The sequence below is a fragment of the Gallus gallus genome, chromosome 3, assembly GCF_016699485.2.
Source record: "Gallus gallus isolate bGalGal1 chromosome 3, bGalGal1.mat.broiler.GRCg7b, whole genome shotgun sequence".
NCBI classification, from domain to species: domain Eukaryota; kingdom Metazoa; phylum Chordata; class Aves; order Galliformes; family Phasianidae; genus Gallus; species Gallus gallus.
Window position 1 is genome coordinate 81899280 of NC_052534.1, and position 19763 is coordinate 81919042.

General features: G+C 45.1%; 2 protein-coding genes across 49 annotated transcripts in view; both read right to left on the minus strand.

The window, feature by feature from the left end:
• Window positions 1-18808, minus strand: part of RIMS1 (regulating synaptic membrane exocytosis 1) — a 298940-nt gene extending 280132 nt beyond the window's left edge. For 47 of the 48 annotated variants that reach the window (XR_006939005.1, XR_005858215.2, XR_005858214.2 and 44 more), the window contains exon 1: window positions 18430-18808. Coding sequence is in view for 43 of the 48 variants with exons in the window: in XM_040697585.2 (XP_040553519.1) it covers window positions 18430-18593 (164 nt within the window). In the remaining 5 variants the exon portion in view is untranslated. The remainder of the gene's footprint in view (window positions 1-18429) is intronic. The other variant, XM_046939696.1, reaches the window with a different exon arrangement.
• LOC107053126 (translation initiation factor IF-2-like) lies at window positions 18665-19444 on the minus strand. The gene has a single exon (XM_040698305.1). The coding sequence runs from the start codon at window positions 19442-19444 to the stop codon at window positions 18665-18667; it is 780 nt and encodes a 259-aa protein (XP_040554239.1).
• Window positions 19445-19763: the final 319 nt, after the last annotated feature.

Consider the following 19763-nt stretch of genomic DNA (forward strand, 5'->3'; position numbering starts at 1 on the left):
ATTAGTCAGCATTTGGATACATCACCTATCTGCATGGCAAACTTCCGACAGTAAAATCAAGTGAGGTGATTCAGGTGTATTCTCAACTATGTTTTAGTAAATGACAAACTTACACTTACATAGATGACCCAACTGAATTAACTACATCAAATTTCCAAGTTTGAGAGCAATAAACACAAACCCTTCTTGTGAGCACAAAGTCTTCAGCTTGCTGTTAAACTAAAATCATTAAATAGTTATTCCTTGCACTGCATATCCTGTATAATACTTCCATATCCTCCTTTGCATCCTAGCTTGTATCAGGAATGGTGTGGTGAGCAGGACTAGGGAAGTAATCCTGTCCCTGTACTTGGCACTGGTGAGGCCTCACCTCGAGTACTGTGCTCAGTTTTGGGCACCTTAGTACAGAAAGAACATGGAGGTGCTGGAGCAGGTCCAACGAAGGGCAACAAGGCTTGTGAAGGGCTTGGACAATATGCCCTACAAGGAACGACTGAAGGAACTGGGGCTGTTTAGTCTGGAGAAAAGGAGGCTGAGGGGAGACCGTATTGCTCTCTTCCAATATCTGAAAGGTGCCTACAGTGAGAGTAGGGTTGGTCTCCTCACTGGTGACAGGTGACAGGACAAGGGGAAATGGCCTCAAGTTGTGCCAGGGGTTTAGGTTGGATATTAGGAAACACTTCTTTAAAGGGTTGTTAGGCACTGGAATAGGCTCCCCAGGGAGGTGGTTGAGTCACCATTCCTGAATGTGTTTAAAAACCGTTTGTATGTGGTTCTCAGGGACATGATGTAGCGGAGGGTTGTTATGGTAGTATGGTTAGGTTGTGGTTCGTTGGACTTGATGATCTTTAAGGTCTTTTCCAACCTCAACAATTCTATAATTCTATGATTTTATGATTTGCCAGAATGATTTGTACCCATATCTGATCCCTGGAAAATTATCACCTTCAACAAAGGATGAGGTTCAGCTTCCCAGCAGGCAGCAACCCCTGTAACAGAACCCTGAATGCAGATTAAATTTTGACAGAAACAGTGAAGTCAAAGCTAGATGTCAGTGAAGCCAGAATCTGTCCCAAATCAGGCAGCTATTCATCCAAATAACGCATTGGTTATCTGGATTTATTATTATCATTTTGTCGTGCAGCAGAATGCCCCTAGACCTCCACAGAGACCACAGCTTCACTGGAGCAAAGTCTGGAGACTCTCCAAACACACAGGAAAGGAGTGTCAGTGAGATTTAAAAAAAAAAAAAAAAAAAAGCTAAGGAAAGAAGATGGACAACAGAAGGGAAGAGAAAACCATTATCTCACATTAGCAAAAGCAGAACTGAGGTAGAGGCAAATTTAAACTTCTCCAGAGCAGGGGCATAGAAAGGTTAATTACATCTCAAGTCTGGTTCAGAGAAATCCTAAGCACAGACACAGGTTGGGTGGAGAACGACGGAGGAAGACGGAGGAGGATTTGGGAGTGTCGGTTGATGACAACCTGAGCCAGCAATGTGCGCTTGCAGCCCAGAAGGCTGACCATATCCTGGGTTACATCAAGAGAAGCATGACCAGCAGATCAAGAGAGGGGATTCTGCCCCTCTACACTGCTCTTGTGAGAGTGAGAGACCTGGAGTACTGTGTCCAGTTCGGGAGACCCCAACACAAGAAGGACATGGAGATGTTGGAGTGGGTCCAGAGGAGGGCCATAAAGATGATCACAGGGCTGAAGCACCTCCCCTATGGGGAGAGGCTGAGAGAGTTGGGGCTCTTCAGTCCGGAGAAGAGAAGGCTGCAGGGGGACCTCATGGCAGCCTTCCAGTACCTGAAGGGGTTTACAGGAAAGCTGGGGAGGGACTTTTTATAAGGGCAGGTAGTGACAAAATGAGGGGAAAGAAAATGCTTTTAAACTGGAAGAGGGTAGATTTAGACTAGATGTTAGGAAGAAATTCTTTACTGTGAGGGTAGTGAGACACTGGAAAAGGTTGCCCAGAGAGGCTGTGGATGCTCCCTTTCTGGAAGCATTCAAGGCCAGGCTGGATAGGGCTTTGAGCAACCTGGTCTAGCGGGAGATGTCCCTGCCTATAGCAGGGGGGTTGGAAGTAGATGATCTTAAAGGTCCCTTCCAACCCAAAGCATTTTATGATTCTACGCCTCTGCCCAATAATTTAGCATTCAGTCTGATTCTTTCTTAAAGTAAAGTGAAATCAAGAAGTACAAATCTCAGAGTAGCACTGGCAGAACAATTTTCTGGATGACAATGACTGATAATTACTGCAGACGCTCGTCACAAGACTCCTGGCTACAGTTAGACTGAGCATCATGGCAGCTCAGTGCAACTTTGGAAAAAAAAAATCAGATACTCTGATTGTAATTTCTAGCAAACAAGCAGCTGAATTAGTAAGCTTCCATCACAGTTAGCACTTCTGGCAAACCTCTACCCTCAAAGTTCAGCCAAAACCACCAAAGACCTGGGAAGTTAATCAGCACCTCAACTTGATGTCTCCAGAACTGCTTGACTCCAGCACATGCTCTGGATATTGCATCTAAGTTGTGATTAAACAACTCAGTATGAAAGGTTGGTGCCCTTCGGGTATTTTATTTTAATTGAAAATAAATGTTTCCAGAATAATAGCAGCATTCATGACCTTGCTCTTGTGATGGATGGCCACTAGAACCTATGAGCTGTGACTGTGATATCTATCACAGCATCTATTGTAGCACCTGTCACAGCACCGTGCAACACAGGCAGAGAGCACAGTGATGTGGCTGATTCAGGAGAAGGCACTGCATCTGTGGGAAGCACTCATCCCCACATCCTGACTGCTTGAAACTGCAAATTTCAAAATTAGCAGACACACCTCAGCACGGAAGTACAGTATTACAGATAAACCAAGTAGCCGATGTCATAATTTTGTTTCTATTTGTGTGCTTATTCTGAAATTCACTGAAGAAACACAGAACTGCCAATCTCAAATTACAGCATATCTCAGATCTGAAATACCCATCTGAATCTGCTTCCCAGAAATCAGATGGACAAGAGAAGGACCGATTGCAGCGCCCTGCTGGGAAAACCAGTATGGCCTTCTTCCTTAACACAACCCCAGGATGGCCCAGCTCCCACAGCCCTTTTCTTTTATTTCACTGTGAAGACATGACTGTATGCACTGCATTTGAGATTTTGTTGTGCATCCCTTAACAACCACACTGGGACAGATTCTGTTCTATACTGAAGTCCACATCCTTCTACCTTTATGGCCATCCAAATCAGTCAAACTAAGCTTAGTCGCTTACTGCAGTCATCCTTCCCAAATGTAGCATCCATACTTTTTTTTTTTTTGCCTCTTTGTATCTCTCTTTTGTCTTCCAAGACACAGGATGACACTACCGCTTATCTGATTTGGAAAACTTATACTTTCTACAACATCTAGAAAAGTGAGAGCTAGAGCAGCCCAAGAGAGTCAGGGTTTAGTTCTGAGTTAACCACAGCATTGCTGAGTCTCCAGATCTTTAATTGTGAATGTAAGGTTTGAACTACAGCCAAAGTGGTTCTTCTACCTTAAGAGAAAGGGTAATAAAGAACCCAGCTGTAAGTGCTCCTTTATGGATTCTACTTTAGGATCCTCTGCAGAGACCTCTTTATTTGTCTCCATACCCCCCTTGCACCTCAGCCGTTACTGGTTAAAATTGGGCACCTATACCTATAGCAAAGCAACTAACCAGTTGCTTGCATGAGCCAGTTATTCCTACTATTATGTAGAGACACATAGAGGAGTGCATAATCATAGGCATAATACACGCATTCTAGGAAGATCTCCACACACAGTCTGTAAACTGAAGAGTTATCCCTGCCCACCGCATTGTGGTACTGGGGAAAAACTACAGAAAAGTACCAGAAAGATTCCCTGGCCAAGAGCAGCTGCTGATTCAGCAAAGCTGGGACCTTTAGATATTCTGAGCACTCTCTACAGTTTTGATTAAACTCTGCTGCACAGTGATCTATTTGTCCCCATTGTTCTTTCTCCTCACCTGCTTAATCTTCCAGCTGTACGCGCACCCTCTCTTCAAACTTCAACTTCCTCTACTCCTTTTTCTTTCCATTCAGCTGATCCCTCTTAACTCAATTCTTTACCCACCCAAAAAGCAGAGATGCCACCTTTAATTAAAAACAGAAGCACACAAACACACTATTCCCTCAGGCACTGTGCCTGCACAGATTAATCTGTACATGCACTGAAACTCCAATATGTCAGGCTGGAGATGTCAAAGCTGGACAGACACAGGCGCATGGCACCCTGCCTATAAACTTTGAGACTAACATAATATTTAGTTCTGTGTTACAGCTGACCTAATCGTGTTCTTCAATATCTCATCTTCCTTTTGTCTGTTTACACCATTAGGAAAGTAAACTCCTGGTGTGGAGCCTTTCCATAACCCTTCTATGACAGCAGGGGCTCTTTCATAACCAGAAACAGTCGTCTTCCTAGAAATAACACGATTGAAGCAAATATCAAAAATTCAAAATCACAAAGGCCCCAAAAATTCTAAGGCTGAGTTAACACAGAAAACTACTATCAGATTTAGGAACTATGTCTGGGCTGAGTTTCTAAGTCCTCTGCTACAAACTTGAGACCTCACTACCCTCCTCCTTGTCACGTCAGACCAGATCTCTTACACAGACCCACATTCCAGTGAGAAGTTTAGAGGCAGGCCAAGAACAGTGCTAGGCAATACTATAAGATGTTGAGTTTCTGGGAACATCAGATTCAAACATACTGAGGTCCTGCTCCATTCTCGGTCAAGCACCCCCGTGTTTTGGGATGCCCTCACTATGCCATCCAAGCTAGCAGAGAGCCAGGAAAGTGTCACTGCCAAACCCTGAGCTTCTGAACCAAATGGCTCAGGCTCCTTTCTTCACAATCATGAGACTGGCTCACACACTGAGCACTTCTCAACCTTTTTATTTTCTACTTGCCATTTAATTCATTTATTTCCACACTGAGAATAAATGTTCATCTTCTCCTGATTTGTTTGCTTAACTATCTACTGCTCAAGTCCAAAATGAAATGGACACATAAATATGCAGGTCTCGGGTCTGTTACCAGAGAATCCATCACTTTTCATTACCTAATCCTTACTGTGCAGAAGTGCTTTTTTACTCTTGCTCCATACGAGACAAATAGGCATCTGCATCACTCACTGCCCGCTTTCAGGCTTCCATCCTAGCTAATTCCAGCTTTCTCTTCCTGCCTCTCTTCCATCATATATTCCTCCTGTTTGATCCCTGCAGACCTTCCTACACACCCTCTGAGTTCAACCTTCTGAGTCTTAAAAGATATGTATTTTCTTATGGTTTCCCACTTACTTGCTGCATAGTTTCCCCATTCCTGCTGTCCCTCACAAGGCCACAGTCTGCACTCCCATGTTCTCCTCCCCTCATTCTTCCTCTCCTGTGGCAACTAAGCAACTGCAGTTTTTCTAGCAAATAGCCTTGCCAACCCAGTGCAAAATACCAACTATTTTGCAATCTTTTTCTCATTAATCCAGTGAGGACACTGAAAACCTTAGCTATGATGTGACTCAGAATTAAAAATATAGAAATAAAATAGGGATTATATCAATGTAACTCGGTTTTACTAACCCTAGGGCAGCCTCCAGATGAGGAAGTACCTACCCATGGTGTGCCTGAGGAAACCAAAACCACTCCTGAATTCCCTGTGGTTTAAAATAGTAACCAGCTTCCCAACTCTCTCCTCCTGCACATACACTCAGATTAGGGAGGCCTTGCCCTCAGTAGAGCAGGGAATCAAAGATGGGATGCAAAAACCTAATAAGTGTTGAAAGCAGTCTTACATACCACGTGGGGCCCAGGTCAAAGCAAGGAATGTACCACTGGACTTCTGAAGTGGTAGCAGGCACCCATGTTCAGACACAGACATCCCATTCCGGGAGAGAAAACCTCGCAGGAGGCTGCCTCTATACATCCAGTTCCTCCTGTCTGCAACTGCGATGAGGGAGGGAAACCAGGCAGTGCCACGCATTAGTTTGATCCGGCCCTCTCTCCATCATAACCTGTGTTAGCGAGGTCCGAGAGAGCACAAGTACAGCTTCCTTGCTGTCACCATTCCTCCACAGTTATTGTATACATATCCGCAGTCCCACTCCACAGCATTAAAACAAAAAAACTTCATACCAACTACAGTAGCAGAAAAAAAAAAAAAAGCTTAACCATACTCTCAGTGGCCTCAGCTTTAATCTGGAAGAAACACTACTTTTCCTCTTCTGTCAGGGAAAACCCTTTTAATTTTCTTGTTCATTCAGTTCCTGGCCTCTGACAAGGGAGTCAAAAGGCTGGCAGTTACAGAAGTTACTTATTGATTTCCTTGGTTTATTTATGAATTCCAGACATGCAAGGGCCTGTCTTCAATTTTAACACCTGGTATTTAACACTGTTAAATAAAACACAAGGAAGATTAGGTCCTACCCACCTCTGCAATTTTCATGTAACAAAAGTTGCCCTTGCAGAAAGTTCATCACCAGCTGACATCCATAAAAATTCCCAAATTTAAAGTCCCTCCACTGAAACTGCACATGGAAGTTCCTTGTCTTCTCTACTTTAAGAATGCCTTCTATGGTCTCAGTTGACCTCCATTAATCTACCAGTAGACAGGAAAGGAACCATTGCTCTAGCCTGAAATATATGCAGTAGCAAACAGCTAGGAAAAGAAAAAAAGCATGATATGAGATCAACAGGATTGTCTTCATGGGTAATTCCATGTACAATATGTTGCAGTAATCCACCTCAAGGTGACAGAAACGATGCATCATTCTGACAAGGTCTTGACTTGTAAGAAATACAACAAACAGTTAAATGCAGACAGAAAAAAAAAACATTTGACCATCAATTCTACAAGGACAGAGCTGAAAGCATTGCTGAACTACAAACCCTCTGAAAAATAAGAGAACAAACCTCTGCAATAATAGGAAGCATTATAATTGTTGCTGTTCTCCTCAAGAGTCTTCCCTCATCTTCACTAATTCTCCCTCAAGGAAGCCTCAGCTTGTATATATTTGATCCCATAAAGGACAGAAACCAAAAAAGGAAGGATCAGATCACTGTGGTTAGATGAAAGACAGAGCACCGTGTCACCTGGCTTGAAACCAGAACTTACGAGCTCCTTTTCCACATGAATCCATTTAAATCTGCTCAGATGGGGACAAGATTAGAACTTGAAACACTGCCACCAGAAAAGTTACAAGTGACCAGACTTCTGAATTCTCTGAATTGGTCAGTCCAGTCCAAGCAGTCCACAATTAAAGTTATTTCACAGTGAGTGATACTATTCTTTGACAGGCACTTTTTAAGGGAGGGGTGCTTTGCTTTAAGACAATGCAGTGCTACCAGGAATTTGCAAAATAAATTATACAGAGGTTTTGCTTACGAATGTGAGAGCTTTTAAATCTAAAAACTATAATCAATATCAACTCATCTAAAACACAGAAGAATCATAATATGCTAGTGATACATTCTTAGAATGGATTTCACATTAAAAAAATCAATATCTAATTTTGCTCTAACTGTAAGAAAAATGTACTTTGCATTTTATCTCAAAAGATTCACATACTTTTTACATATACAGTGTCAGAACTAATTCATATAACTCTGCAATCTCCACCTCTGAGTGAATGCAGTCCCTTTATCTGACTGTATTGAAAAACAGCTTGAAGGAGAAAACAAAGAAAAACAGAATACACAATTAAGATTGAAGGAAATTAGGGGTAAAAAGAAACAAAAAGCAATTTAAAGAAAAACAGATACACTTTTGTATAGTGATGAATGTTTTTTGGCTTTTTTTGTTTCATTGATAGTCATGCTTTGGTTTCACTTCTCTGAATTTTACTTTTTACATAAAGCTTATGGGATAATAAAACGGTTACTGAATGCATTTGAGAAAAATGTGCTTCTTTCTGCAAAATAAAAGACATACAGTGAAGCACCCCATCTAAAAGACTCACCAACACTTAAGTCTTACTCCAGTGAACAGATGTGCTTTCAGCGACACTTGTTCTGAGGCAGAGACTCACTGAAGTTAATCAAACTCAATGCAGGCACAGGACCACAGCAATGCAGCTGTTTGTTGACCCATGGCAGCAACTTGTTGAACTGTGTCACCTGTCACAATACATCTACAGACAAAACTGTTCCCCATTTTTAGCTCCTGATCAAATTTCACCAAGGCACTCTGCATATATCAAGCAAGATAACATTGCAACTAAAACCTATAAAATAGCTTGTACATATGTACAGTTTGGCTCCATATTCTTAGGCACAAGCACAAGTACACATATAAAGTCTCTTGTAATTCTCATCCATAAGATGCAGACCCATTACCCTGATACTTTGCAGGTGGCATCCAGAGCCAAAATCAATATAGTTAAAATAGGATAATCTAGAGTTCTCATAAATTCTGTCCTTTCTTCTCAACTGCCTAGCCTCATGCACTAGGCACTCCATCAGCCAGCTGTCTTGATGTTCCACATCTATAGCTAAAAACACATAGCCATTTGGCAGAACATTTAACAATACAGCTTAAGCTTTTCATGCAATGTCAACATTTTCGCAATAAATAACAATACCAAGCAGACTTATCACCTAAATTAACTGAAATGATCATAGATTGTTCATGTCCTTTCATAGCTCAAGCTTTCACATTATGTTTTCATCTACATCTTTGCAATTTCATTTAATCAGTACAAAATTTAGCCCCCTGATGTCAAATGCCAAAACGATTCTGAAGTTAATATAGCAAACATGCAGAAGTGCACATTTTCACATGAAAAGATAATTAAAAACCTAGAGAATAATGAATATAAAAGAAAAAAACAACTCTGATTATTTTATTTCTTATTTCATCTCCCCTCTTTTAGTCAGTTTCCCTCCTGCTTATAAGCTCCCTTGAAGTACTGGAGGGGCCACAGTGATGTCTCCCTGAAGGCTTCATGTCTACAACCTGAAAAAACCAGCTCTCCCACCCTGTCATCAAAGAAGCGTTCCAGCACTCTGATCATCCCTGTGGCCCTCTTCTGCATCCACTCCAACAGCTGTATGTCCTTCTTGAGCTGAAGGCCTCAGGCCTGGACACAGTACTACAGACAAGGCCTCACAATGGCAGAGTAGAGAGAGGACTCAATCACCTCCTTCTCTCTGCTGGCCACCTCTCTTTTGAAGAAGCCCAGGATACTGTTGGCCTTCTGGGCTGCAAGAGCACACAGCTGGCTCATAACCAGCTTTTTGTGCATCAGGACCCCCAAGTCCATCTCAGCAGAGCTACTCTCAAGGAGCTCTTCTCCCATTCTATACTTGTATCTGGGATTGCCTCAACCCAAGCGCAACACCGTGCACTTGGCCTTGTTGAACCTCATTCAGCTCTGATGGGTACTCTTCTCCAGCCTGTCCAGGTCCCCCTGGATGGCAACTCTTCCCTCTATTGTATCAACTGCACCACATAGGTTGGTGTCATCAGCAAACTTGCTGGTGGCTCGCATGATGCCACTGTCTATATCACTGATAAGGATGCTGAAGAGCACCAGTCCCAAGACTGTCCCCAGGGGACACCAACTCATCACCAGCCTCTGCCTGAGAGATGTAGGAAGCCTGACTGCCAGGGAAGACCAAGACCCTAGTTCAAAATCACTATTTTGAAGCCTTTAGAGCATACTCAAAGACACTAGAATAAATCTTTATGAATATTGTCTATTAAATTTTATAATGCTTGCTGTCCTTGTGGACCAAACTAGGTTTTTAAGATGTCATATCTTTTACTAGTATAAGAAGTAGACAGACTTACTTGTAGGTACATAATTTCTTCATTTTATCAGATCAGAATATGCAGTGTTGGTAACTAAGAGAAACATTTGAAAAGATACTTCCCACTCAGACCATTCAAGCATGTGAAGACTTCCAATAGAAATTCTCAACACTAAGAGAGCTCTGTTTCTTGGTACAAGAGGAGTAGACTTCCTCTACACAGTACTTGCACCAAATAGCATGGTTGGGCTGTGTTGCATTCACAAGAAATGTCCTAATAAATTTCACATAACAAAGTCTAAAAAACGTAACTTTCAATTAAGGTGCTTACAGTAAATATCTGTATTTTGATACAAGACATTTAAACCAGAATTCCAACTACAAATTTGCCTTTAGATAAAGACCAAAATACAGAGCATGTGTAAAAATACACACAAACTCCTCAGTCTTAGAAGATTAACAATGCTTTTTTTTTTTTTTTTGCCATCTTACCATAAGCATAGTGCACAAAGTCCTGACATTAAAAATACTAACAACAAACAAACTCAGAAATAAGCTCTAAAACAGATGTTCTAGTTCAATCTAGAACTGACTGGAAAACACTATTTATTGTGCCATGTCTTCTCATGTCTCTGATGTGGCAAGTGTATAAATGGCACTGTGTATGTGTGTCATTATTCTGAAAATTGCAAGCAGCCTTTCTTGCCAGAAAGTATATTCGGAACATGGCTTTCTTGTTTAAAACTCTCTCTGGACATAATTATCTGATATGCAATCAAATTCTGAGGATGATTACTTGTGTTGTAAGTACTAAGAATTATACTGCTATCCCACTGCCTCGTGCAAATTGCCTTACCTAAAAGATTACGACTACAAGTTGACAGTGGTATTCTTTTCTGTTGTTTGTTGTGAAAACTAGAAATAGCTCTGAATAACATTTGCTGCCTAGATTTCAAAACAAAGCATTATAAACACTGCATAATATTCTATCATATCTGTGACATTTAAGAAAAGGGTTAAACAGTTTTATCTCTTGACATATGCAGAGATCTGATAAGCTATCTACATCCTTACGCATCCAATGTATGGATCTGGGGTTTACAAAAAATAAATAAACCACACTGAATTTGTAATTGATTATATAAGATTCTCAAGCATATTTAATCACCTCTGGAAACTATAGAGTGGAACTGCAGGCACTGAAGTTTTTCTTTTTTTTTTTTTTTTTCCCCAAAAAACATAACTACATGCCAGTGCCGTAGTTCCCTGGATGAAAAAGAGGCCAAATCAGAGTGGAAATTAAAACTAGCAGGTGCAGGAAACCAATGCAGTGTGCATCAGTGGGAAAAGTAAGGGAGAGGGTAACAACATAGAAATTGTAACTGACTCTAACTGTTGGCAACCACAAGTAAAACTACAGTTTCATTTGACAGTTTTCACTTCAAGAAAAGTCTGCATCTCAACAAGCCTGAAAAAAAGTGCAGCAAATATTAAGCCAATATTTTTATAATAGCCTTTTCAATACCATACCAATCTTCTGTACAGTTCCTTTTAAGATCTGGATTTATTACAACTGTGTACTCAGAGAAGTTTCTGCATAGTAGTCATGTTCTTTTCTACTCAGTCTTCGCCTTCATCCTTCAGCAGCACACAGATAATGCCCACGAATTTGTAGATTGATGGACTTTTAAGTCAGAAAGTACTTGTGCATTGTCATGCTTCCTACATGATAAAGCCAGGCATGAAGCATGGGGGGATTCTTGTGGAATATTCTGTGGGAAGACACACGCACAGAAACAGTCCTGTGAACTTCAACTAACCCATTGAAAAAGGTATCAGAAAAGAACTCTGAATGAAAGTTTGCACCCCAGGCCTTCCCAGATTTCAGCATGTACAGATCTGAAGTCCACTCTTAGAACAAGGTAGGAATGTTTATCGCTGCCCCTCACCCCGTCATTTCCCATTATTCCAAGGCTTTTAAGGAAATCCCTAAAACTTTGCTCGTCTACTGACAGTCTCCTTCTCCTGTCTTGCTGGTGAAATGGCTCCCAGAAGAATGGCCAACGATTGTCCTGTAATTACCATGACTGTGTGCAGTTGTATGCACACATTTTGATTGCGTACTGTAGTCTCCTTGTGCTACTCAGTCCACCATCCTGCTTTAAAAAAATGCTACCAATCCTATGAAGTCTCCTGAAAGCCATGAATACTCTCCTTGCAGCCCTCTGTCCAATGCAATTTGGTCTCCTTTGATGAAAGAAGGAAAAGTGAGATTCATGGGACCACAGAAAGAATAAGCAAGAACAAAGGAGTTTCTATACTGTTTGTCTATTTTATCCTCCAGTTTCTTACTTTCAAATTCACAAGCAGCTCCCAGAACTCTCGATTCTTCTTTTGTCTTCTCAGTGGGATTAAAGATAGACTTAAGAATCTATATCCTAAAGATAGTATAAAGATAGGCTTCCTCATGATGGCCCTATGACTCTTGCTTTTGTTTCTGCCAAGTGTCCCAGTTTCAACTGAAAGGATGAAGAATGATCTTATTACTTCTTTTCCTCGTGTTTATGGAAGGAGAATTAACATCAGCAGGTTTACACCATTCAGGCTAAGATGCTTACCAGAAACCCCAGTTCCCTATTTTACCTGTAAATACAATATAAAATGAAGGTGGCAGCAGTTGCCACTGTGCTTCAAGAAGTATTCAGTGTTTTCTGCCAATATTACATACAGTCCAAATGTTAGAAAAGGAGAAGGAAACAAACTGTCTCCAGGAAATTGGTTAAGAGCACATGCCTCCTGGCCAATCTGTTAAACTTCAGCTACATAGCTAGTAGTTCAGCATGGAAGCTTCTGGTTGCACAGAGGAAATTATATGGCCTATCTTGAAACATCTCTCATCACATCAGATTCTAAGCAAAGACAACTGACTTGAGATTTAGCAGCCCTAAGAATAGAGCAGTTCCAATACCCCTGAATTCTACTAAAATCAAGATTATGCACCATACTAGATGGTCAAAATAGGGTGTTAGAATCACCTTCTCCCGAATTATTAACTGCCACTCCCATAGCAATTCTTGAAATAACTCTCAAAAGCTAGGATCACTTTGAGTGTCTGTTAGTTTCTCTTCTAGAGCTACTCAACTAGAGGTAGAAAAGTACAAGGAAACTTCTAAGTCCCTGAGTTAAGTTTCCAACTATTGCCAATACATTGAAAAATGATCTCTTCCACCTTTCTCTTAAATCCCATCAGATTTAATCCCATCTTAAATCCCATCAGTGTAGCAAGAGTTTTTGTCTCCACTTAAAGTTGCTCCAGAAAATTATTGCCATGGTAATTAAGAAGCTTTTTCTAATTTATTTTTATTAAATCCATCTAACACTGAGTTACAGTTGTTCCCCCTTGGATAAGCTACTTTTCCACAAGGAGAGAAGTACTCGGGCCATCTGTGCAGGGTATCATTCTTTTGGGCTCTGAAAGACCACAGCTGAACAGAACTGGAGCCCAGTTATGTGTTCACAGCTCTCTGTTCTGCACATAGTACTTAACTAACCCAGTGAGATAAAGCACACAATTGCATATAAGCAAATTTAAGCTTAAGTACATCCATATAAGCCTATGTAGTTCTGTGATTTGCCTATGATTGAAATTTGCTGCATATTCCCTAGGGTTATTTATCTTCAAGGTATCTTATACATTCAAGCAATATAGTTGTCTCAGGCTGTCTAATGTTTGAATGTACACTTGAAATTTGTAATCTATTTTTCTTTAAAAAATTGTCTGGATTGTTGGGTTGGGTTTTGGTGGGTTTTTTTCATTTTTGCAAATGACGGTTTGTTTCTTTCTTTATCCTCGTTGAATGAATTCCTTCTCTTGCATCCTCATAATTTGTTAGTCACACCAGAGTCAACTATTCTACATCTGTACTTCAGGTTAGAAACATTAGCCACTCAACTAGAACCTCTTTCCTTTCAGCTACAGTACTACCTACCATGTAGAACAGGAAAAAACACTTTCCATGTGAATGAGTCTGCAGAGGAGGCCGTGGCACATTCTACCACTGTCCTTCACAAACAGTGCAGGAACAGTGGAAGCGTGGGTCTGGAAGACCAAGCTCCGACTGACAGACTTGCTGGAGACTAGAATGATCAGAGACATCCCCAAAATCTGACGTTATCACTGTGAAGCTGAAAGGAGAAGGACCTCCTTCTTCTCCCAGAGCTCTCAGTACTTTCAACTATTCCAACTCTTCTAAAAAAGGCTACGTTAATAGCCCTGGGTAACCAGATGAATGTAGCATGAGAGTTTCATTTGCAAGGAGAGCTCTTTCTATCAGGCTCACTACCGAGGCTCCTGGGCTCATAAACTTCTTGTTCTTCTCCATACAGGGAGCCAAACTATTGAGTAATAACAAAATGGCACTTCTCTAGGACACAGTTTCTTCAGACTGGGAAGTGCACTTGGTTTAGGCAACCACTTTCTAGCCATCAGGCTATTTGCACCTAAGGTAGGCAGAAGTAACTCCACCTGTCGCCTACATGTTGCTGTGATATTATCATTTGGAGTTAGTGGTTGAATATCAATATGCACTATACATGCACTGTATAATCATCAGCTCTTTTAGAGGACTTAAGCACGTGACAGAGTAGTTTGTGACTCCCAAATGGGCTTAGGCCTAAGACAAGCAGCAAACATACCTGCAGCTAAGGCACTCATGCCTGCACATGCTTGGGAGCTATATAAGCTCTGGACGTGCAGGGACACCCAACTTCTCTGCTGCACCATTACAGAAAGATCTGTGAAGTGCACTCAAGGTTCTTCAGTTTCTACATTGTGCCAGGTAAGCATCAAACTGTTTGTGTGGAGTTGAGTCTCCGGAGCTATACACCAGGCGAGGACTACACTCCACTACACAAAAGCATAACTGTATTCTCAAGAGCACCTAGTGACGTGGCGCAAAAATGCTGATGCCTTTGGATGCAATGGTAATTTCAAGGCAATTGGTTAATATTAATAAAGTGCTCTTCATTGGTAAGGTGAAGCTGTTCATAAAAAAGCAAAAGGGGGAACTTTCACAAAAACCCTAACTCCTCAAACACATTGCTCCAAGATATTCAACAGATCAAGATTATAGAATGCTGCCCTTCCACAAATACCACACACTGTGGTTTGAAATCTGATGTTGTAATGATGAAGGGATGATGAGGTCTCTGCCATTGACCAGGAATACATAGGGGGAGAAAAAAAAGAAGCAAAAAGAATTGCACTGTACAACTTGCCTGCCTTTATCCTAAGGGCCTGACAAGTTTCTCCAGCCCTAGATTATTGAAGGCAACTCAGTAGGTCAACAAACTGACAGACAGCGCAAGCTCCTGGAAAAAGACATGCAGGTTTCAAACAGAAGGAAGCATTTCTGCCACCCCCGCAGAGCAAGCACAAGAAAGTATTCCATCGTCCGTTGTCCTGTTCCCTGCAGGAGCACCCTGCTCCCAGACTGGCATGCTGCAGCGCGTGCTGATGTCAGCATGAACAGGCAGCAGGGTTTTACAAGAAGGCTTTTAGCTCAGAGTCAGAAATGGGCTTAGGAAGCCAGAGAGGTACAGACCTGGAGGAGAAGGACATGATCTCTTCACTGATGACCCTAATCTCTTTCACCTCTCCTGAAGTCCACAGAATCTACCCAAAGAAGCAGCTCAAATTACCTTGGATCTGCAATGTTATGATCATCATCTGAGGAATACAGTAGTTTAAGTAAACAGTAATTTTTCCTTACAGTTTTCTGCTATGACGAATGCTGGAAAGCGTTGTAGAAACCTGTACTGCTAACTATCAGGACATCCAGAACACACAAGAAACGCTGCCCCCTCTCTAGCCCTCACGATGCATGAGGCAGCACATAACAGACCTCTGCTCCACTGATTCCTGAATGCAGCCTAGTAATACAGATCAATACAGATCAGCTTCACTTCCAGGGGACATTCCAGATTTGTAGGTGGGTGTTACAGGAAGAAACGTGTATCTGCAGGTGGTTTAAAGTGGCAGCTGGAGACATTCAGAAAATTGGAACAACTTTCACTGAAGATAATAGGAAGAGATGGTGACAGTGTATGACTTTTAGAACATAGCTGGGAGAATCACCCGGTAGAATCACTTTGTGTTTGTAACAAGCCTCCAAAAAATTATGGAAGTTATGGTCTCAAAAGTCAGCCTAAGAAGGTTACTCTCTGGAAAGATGTATCCAACTCTTGCCCCGGAAAGGAATTAAGTCCTCAGCATAAATAAAAGGTAAATGATCTCAAAGTCTACTGGTTCTCTGCAATAGCCAAATCGCAATCTGTATGACAACTGTTCGCCATGACCTAATTTTGTAAGCCAGCTCACTCAGTGAAGTAAGTATAAAGGTTTACAAGTTTCCAATGTGCTTTCTATTAATTTCTGGCTCTTTCCTTAAAGAAATATAAATGTATACTTAAAATCACAATTTCTCAGGCCTAGATGGTTACTGCTATGAACTACAAGAACTGCTGTAAGAAACAAACCTTTGAGTATCACAAATCTGAGAAGAGAGTGCCAAGTAATTTCAAGATGAATTCACAAAGAGCAATTTTTTACCTCTTTAAAAATCATATTTAATGTATCCCAGTTCGTTCAGTGAAACTCCTGAAGGTTCCCATAATTTTACAGAAAAGGAAGTATTAGTCCAGAATTCAGAAATGCCAATATGAAAGAAGAGCATGGCTTAAAAAAAAAAAAGAAGAAGAAGAAAAAAAAGAAAGAAAATTTATCCTCTACCCGATGTTAACAAGAACAGGGCTGTGAAATTACCATCTCGACTGACAAAAGTTCATTCTTGCAGCGACTGTAAGATTTACAGTATTGCTCTACAGCACCACAGAACCAGTAATCTTCTTCAAGGAATAAAAGCTAAATATTTATAGGAAAGTAGCTGTGCTGGAGGACAAGAAACGGGAGAAGGATAAATGTAGCTTAAAGCCTTTGAACTATTTCTCTATTTAATTTTCTTCTGATAAATAGAATCTAAAGAGGAAGCCGTTGCTTGCATTTCACCACATCGATGAATACAACGTGTCTCCACAAAGCACACCTCGGAGAGAGCCACACCCCAGGGTAAGGAGCAGCAACCCCCATCCGCTGTCCCAGCTGAGAGCCCAGCGTCGCATTCCCGGGCTCACATTCTCACTGCGAGACGCAGTGCTGGGCCCAGCTCACGCTGCTGCCCTCAGCTCCAGCAGCCCATGCAGAACTGAGAGCAGGACACCGATGAGGAAGGGCAGAGACAAAACGGGAATGCAGCATGTGAGGCAGAAGTCAGGAGCCTGAAGAGATGCGGCAGCTCCATCGGCTGGAGGCAGCCACGCCGTGTCACTGGGTATTTCTGATGCTGCTGAAAGAAGCACCCAGAGCGGGTGACGCCTTGGGAGCGGCCCTCCCAAGCACAGCGGTGTGTCAGCAGGCAGAAGGCAGGGACACACCTCCTGCCGCCCAGGGCCTGGATCACCCGGGGCTTTGCATACACTGCCCTCACCTACCTGCCACGGCCCTCAGCAGGAGAGCAGGCCTGATGGTGAGCTGGGAGAGCAGGGATCCCGGCTTTCACAGGATGGCCCGGGTTGGAAGGGAACTCAAGGATCACAAATCTCTAACCCCCCCACCACAGGCAGGGCCACCAACCTCCCCACCTAATTACTAGAGCAGGCTGCTCAGAGCCCCATCCAACCTGGCACCTCCTTCCACAGGCCACGGCTTCAATCTGTTTATCCTCATCGCTCACAGCGGGCAATGTGGTAGCGTTACATTTGAAGCCTCCTTTTGACGGAGAAGACTGGAAAATGTGGTCACATGTGTCTTTTTGGCAAGGGTGAGGGGCGAGAGGGAGCAAAGCTTCAGAAGTGGCAGGGACCTCATGTGCAAACATGGCACCTACCGACACCCCTCTGTGCGGCCGGAGAGCCCGAACCCGCCCCGTCCCGCCAGCACGCGGGCACGCTTCCCCTCTGTGACGAGCGGTGCGACTAATTACATCTATTTCCTAATTACGAACGCCTCGCCGTCCCCACAGCGAGCCGCTCCCACAGCGAGCCGCCCGCAGCCGCTGCCGCGCGGAGGACCGGGGCGCGGGGCGGGGCGGCCGCTGGGGCCGGAGCCCTGAGCCGTGCGGCGGGAGGCGGCCGAGGCCGGGCCAGGCGGGGGCAGCACGGCCGCTCCGGTGAGCCGGGCGACCCCACCCAGCGGCCCCTCCTGGAAGAGGCGGGGTCGCGGGGACCCCGAAGGGATCGCACCTCGCCCCTCACCCCCGAGTCGGGCTTTCCGCCCGCCCCTTCGCCCGCCCTCCGCCGTCCCGCTCCCCGGGGGCGGGGAGGGCCGCCGTCCCGCTCCGTCCCGCGGCGCCGGGCTCCCCCCCCGGGCAGCGCCGCCTCAGGAGGGGCTGCCCCGGTGCGGGCAGGAGGAAGTCGGGGGCCGAGGCCGCGGCTCAGCAGCTCCGTGCCGGGCAGGGCCCCGCGGGGCGGCCCCGGGCAGCGGCCGGCTCCAGCCGCGGCTGTGGCAGCGCCCGCTCCCGCCCGCCCGCGAGCGGCGCATGAATGAGCGACCGAATGAATGAATGACGGGCGTCTGCTTACTTGAGCATGGCCTCTTCCTTCTCTTCCTCCTCTTTCTGCCGGTCCATCACTGCCATGATAATGTTCCTCTCTTCCTCCGTCAGGTGGCTCAGGTCGGGCAGCTCCTGCATCGGGGGGGGCACCGTGGGTGGGCGAGGGCCGCGGGGCCCCGCCGAAGAAGACATTTTATTTCTGCCTCTCCCTTACACCTTCTACCTCGGCGAGGCGAACCCCGCCAGCTCTCCTCCGCCCCCCCTCACAGTGTAGTCCTCCGAGCGGCGGCAGCCGGCAGCTCTCTGGCAGCAGCGGAGGAGGAGGCGGAGACGCAGCCTTTCATGGTTGCTCGCATCCACCCCAGCCCGGCTGCGCTGCCGCTCGCTCCCTTTGTCTCCGCGGCTTCAGGGAGCTCGGGGGCCGCCGCGCCGCCGCCCGCAGCCCATCCTCCCGGCGGTGGGCGTGCGGGGCGGGGGTGCCGCGGCGCGGGGGCTTCCCGATGGCCGCCGGCGGGGCTGCGCGCGGAGGGAGAGAGGCAGGGAGGCGGCGTGCGCCGCGGGCCGGCCGGGAGGGGCGGGTGCCGCCGCCGCCGCGATGCGATGCGATGCGATGCGATGCTCCGCTCCTGGGAGCTCGGCGCCGCGAGGAGGGAGGGGAGCTCGGGGCCGCTTAGGCGGAGTCCGAGGCGCGCCGCCGCTGCCTCCCTCCCAGGCGGCCGTGCCGGAGCCGGAGCGCTGGCGCCGCCGTCCCTCGCTCTTCCCGCCGCCCCGGCACTGCCTCTCTCCTCGCGTGCCCCCGCAGGTGTCCGCCTCTCGAGGCGGGGTCGGGAGCTCGCCTCGGTCCCCGCCGGGACCGCTGTCTCACCGAAGGCGGGAGCCACCTCGGGGAACGGGGCGGCCGCCGAGGAGTTGTGCCGCGGGCTTTCCGCGGGGCGGCCCGAGGCCGCGGGCCACCCGGCTGCAGCCGAGCCGCCGCTCCCTCGCACGTCAGCCGTGCCTGCCTCAGCTCCAGCTGCACACCCGCCACCCCGAGCCAGCGCCATGAGCGACCCGCCATCCCTTCTTAGGATCCGATGCAAGAGCACTTTCTATGCTTCCTGCAGCAAGTGGCACCCGCTGCGGCGGTTCCCCGCACGTCTCTCAACTCTCCTCATCTCTATCAGTCAGCCCAATTTTTACATGGCTGAAACCCACCAAAATGGCCATGAAACATGGCACGGTGCGTTGGTCAATTGAAAAGGAAGGGCACGATAAACAAAGTATCATTCTAGATACAGACACCTTCCCCTGTCAGTTTCTAACCCATCAGCTCTGAGTAACTTGGTTTGGGGGAGCTGGTAACCAATTCAACAGCCCTTCTCT

What these genes read in the sequence shown, in the direction of transcription:
- LOC107053126 (XM_040698305.1), bottom strand. Translation starts at nt 19,444, where the DNA reads ATGGCGCTGGCTCGGGGTGGCGGGTGTGCAGCTGGAGCTGAGGCAGGC.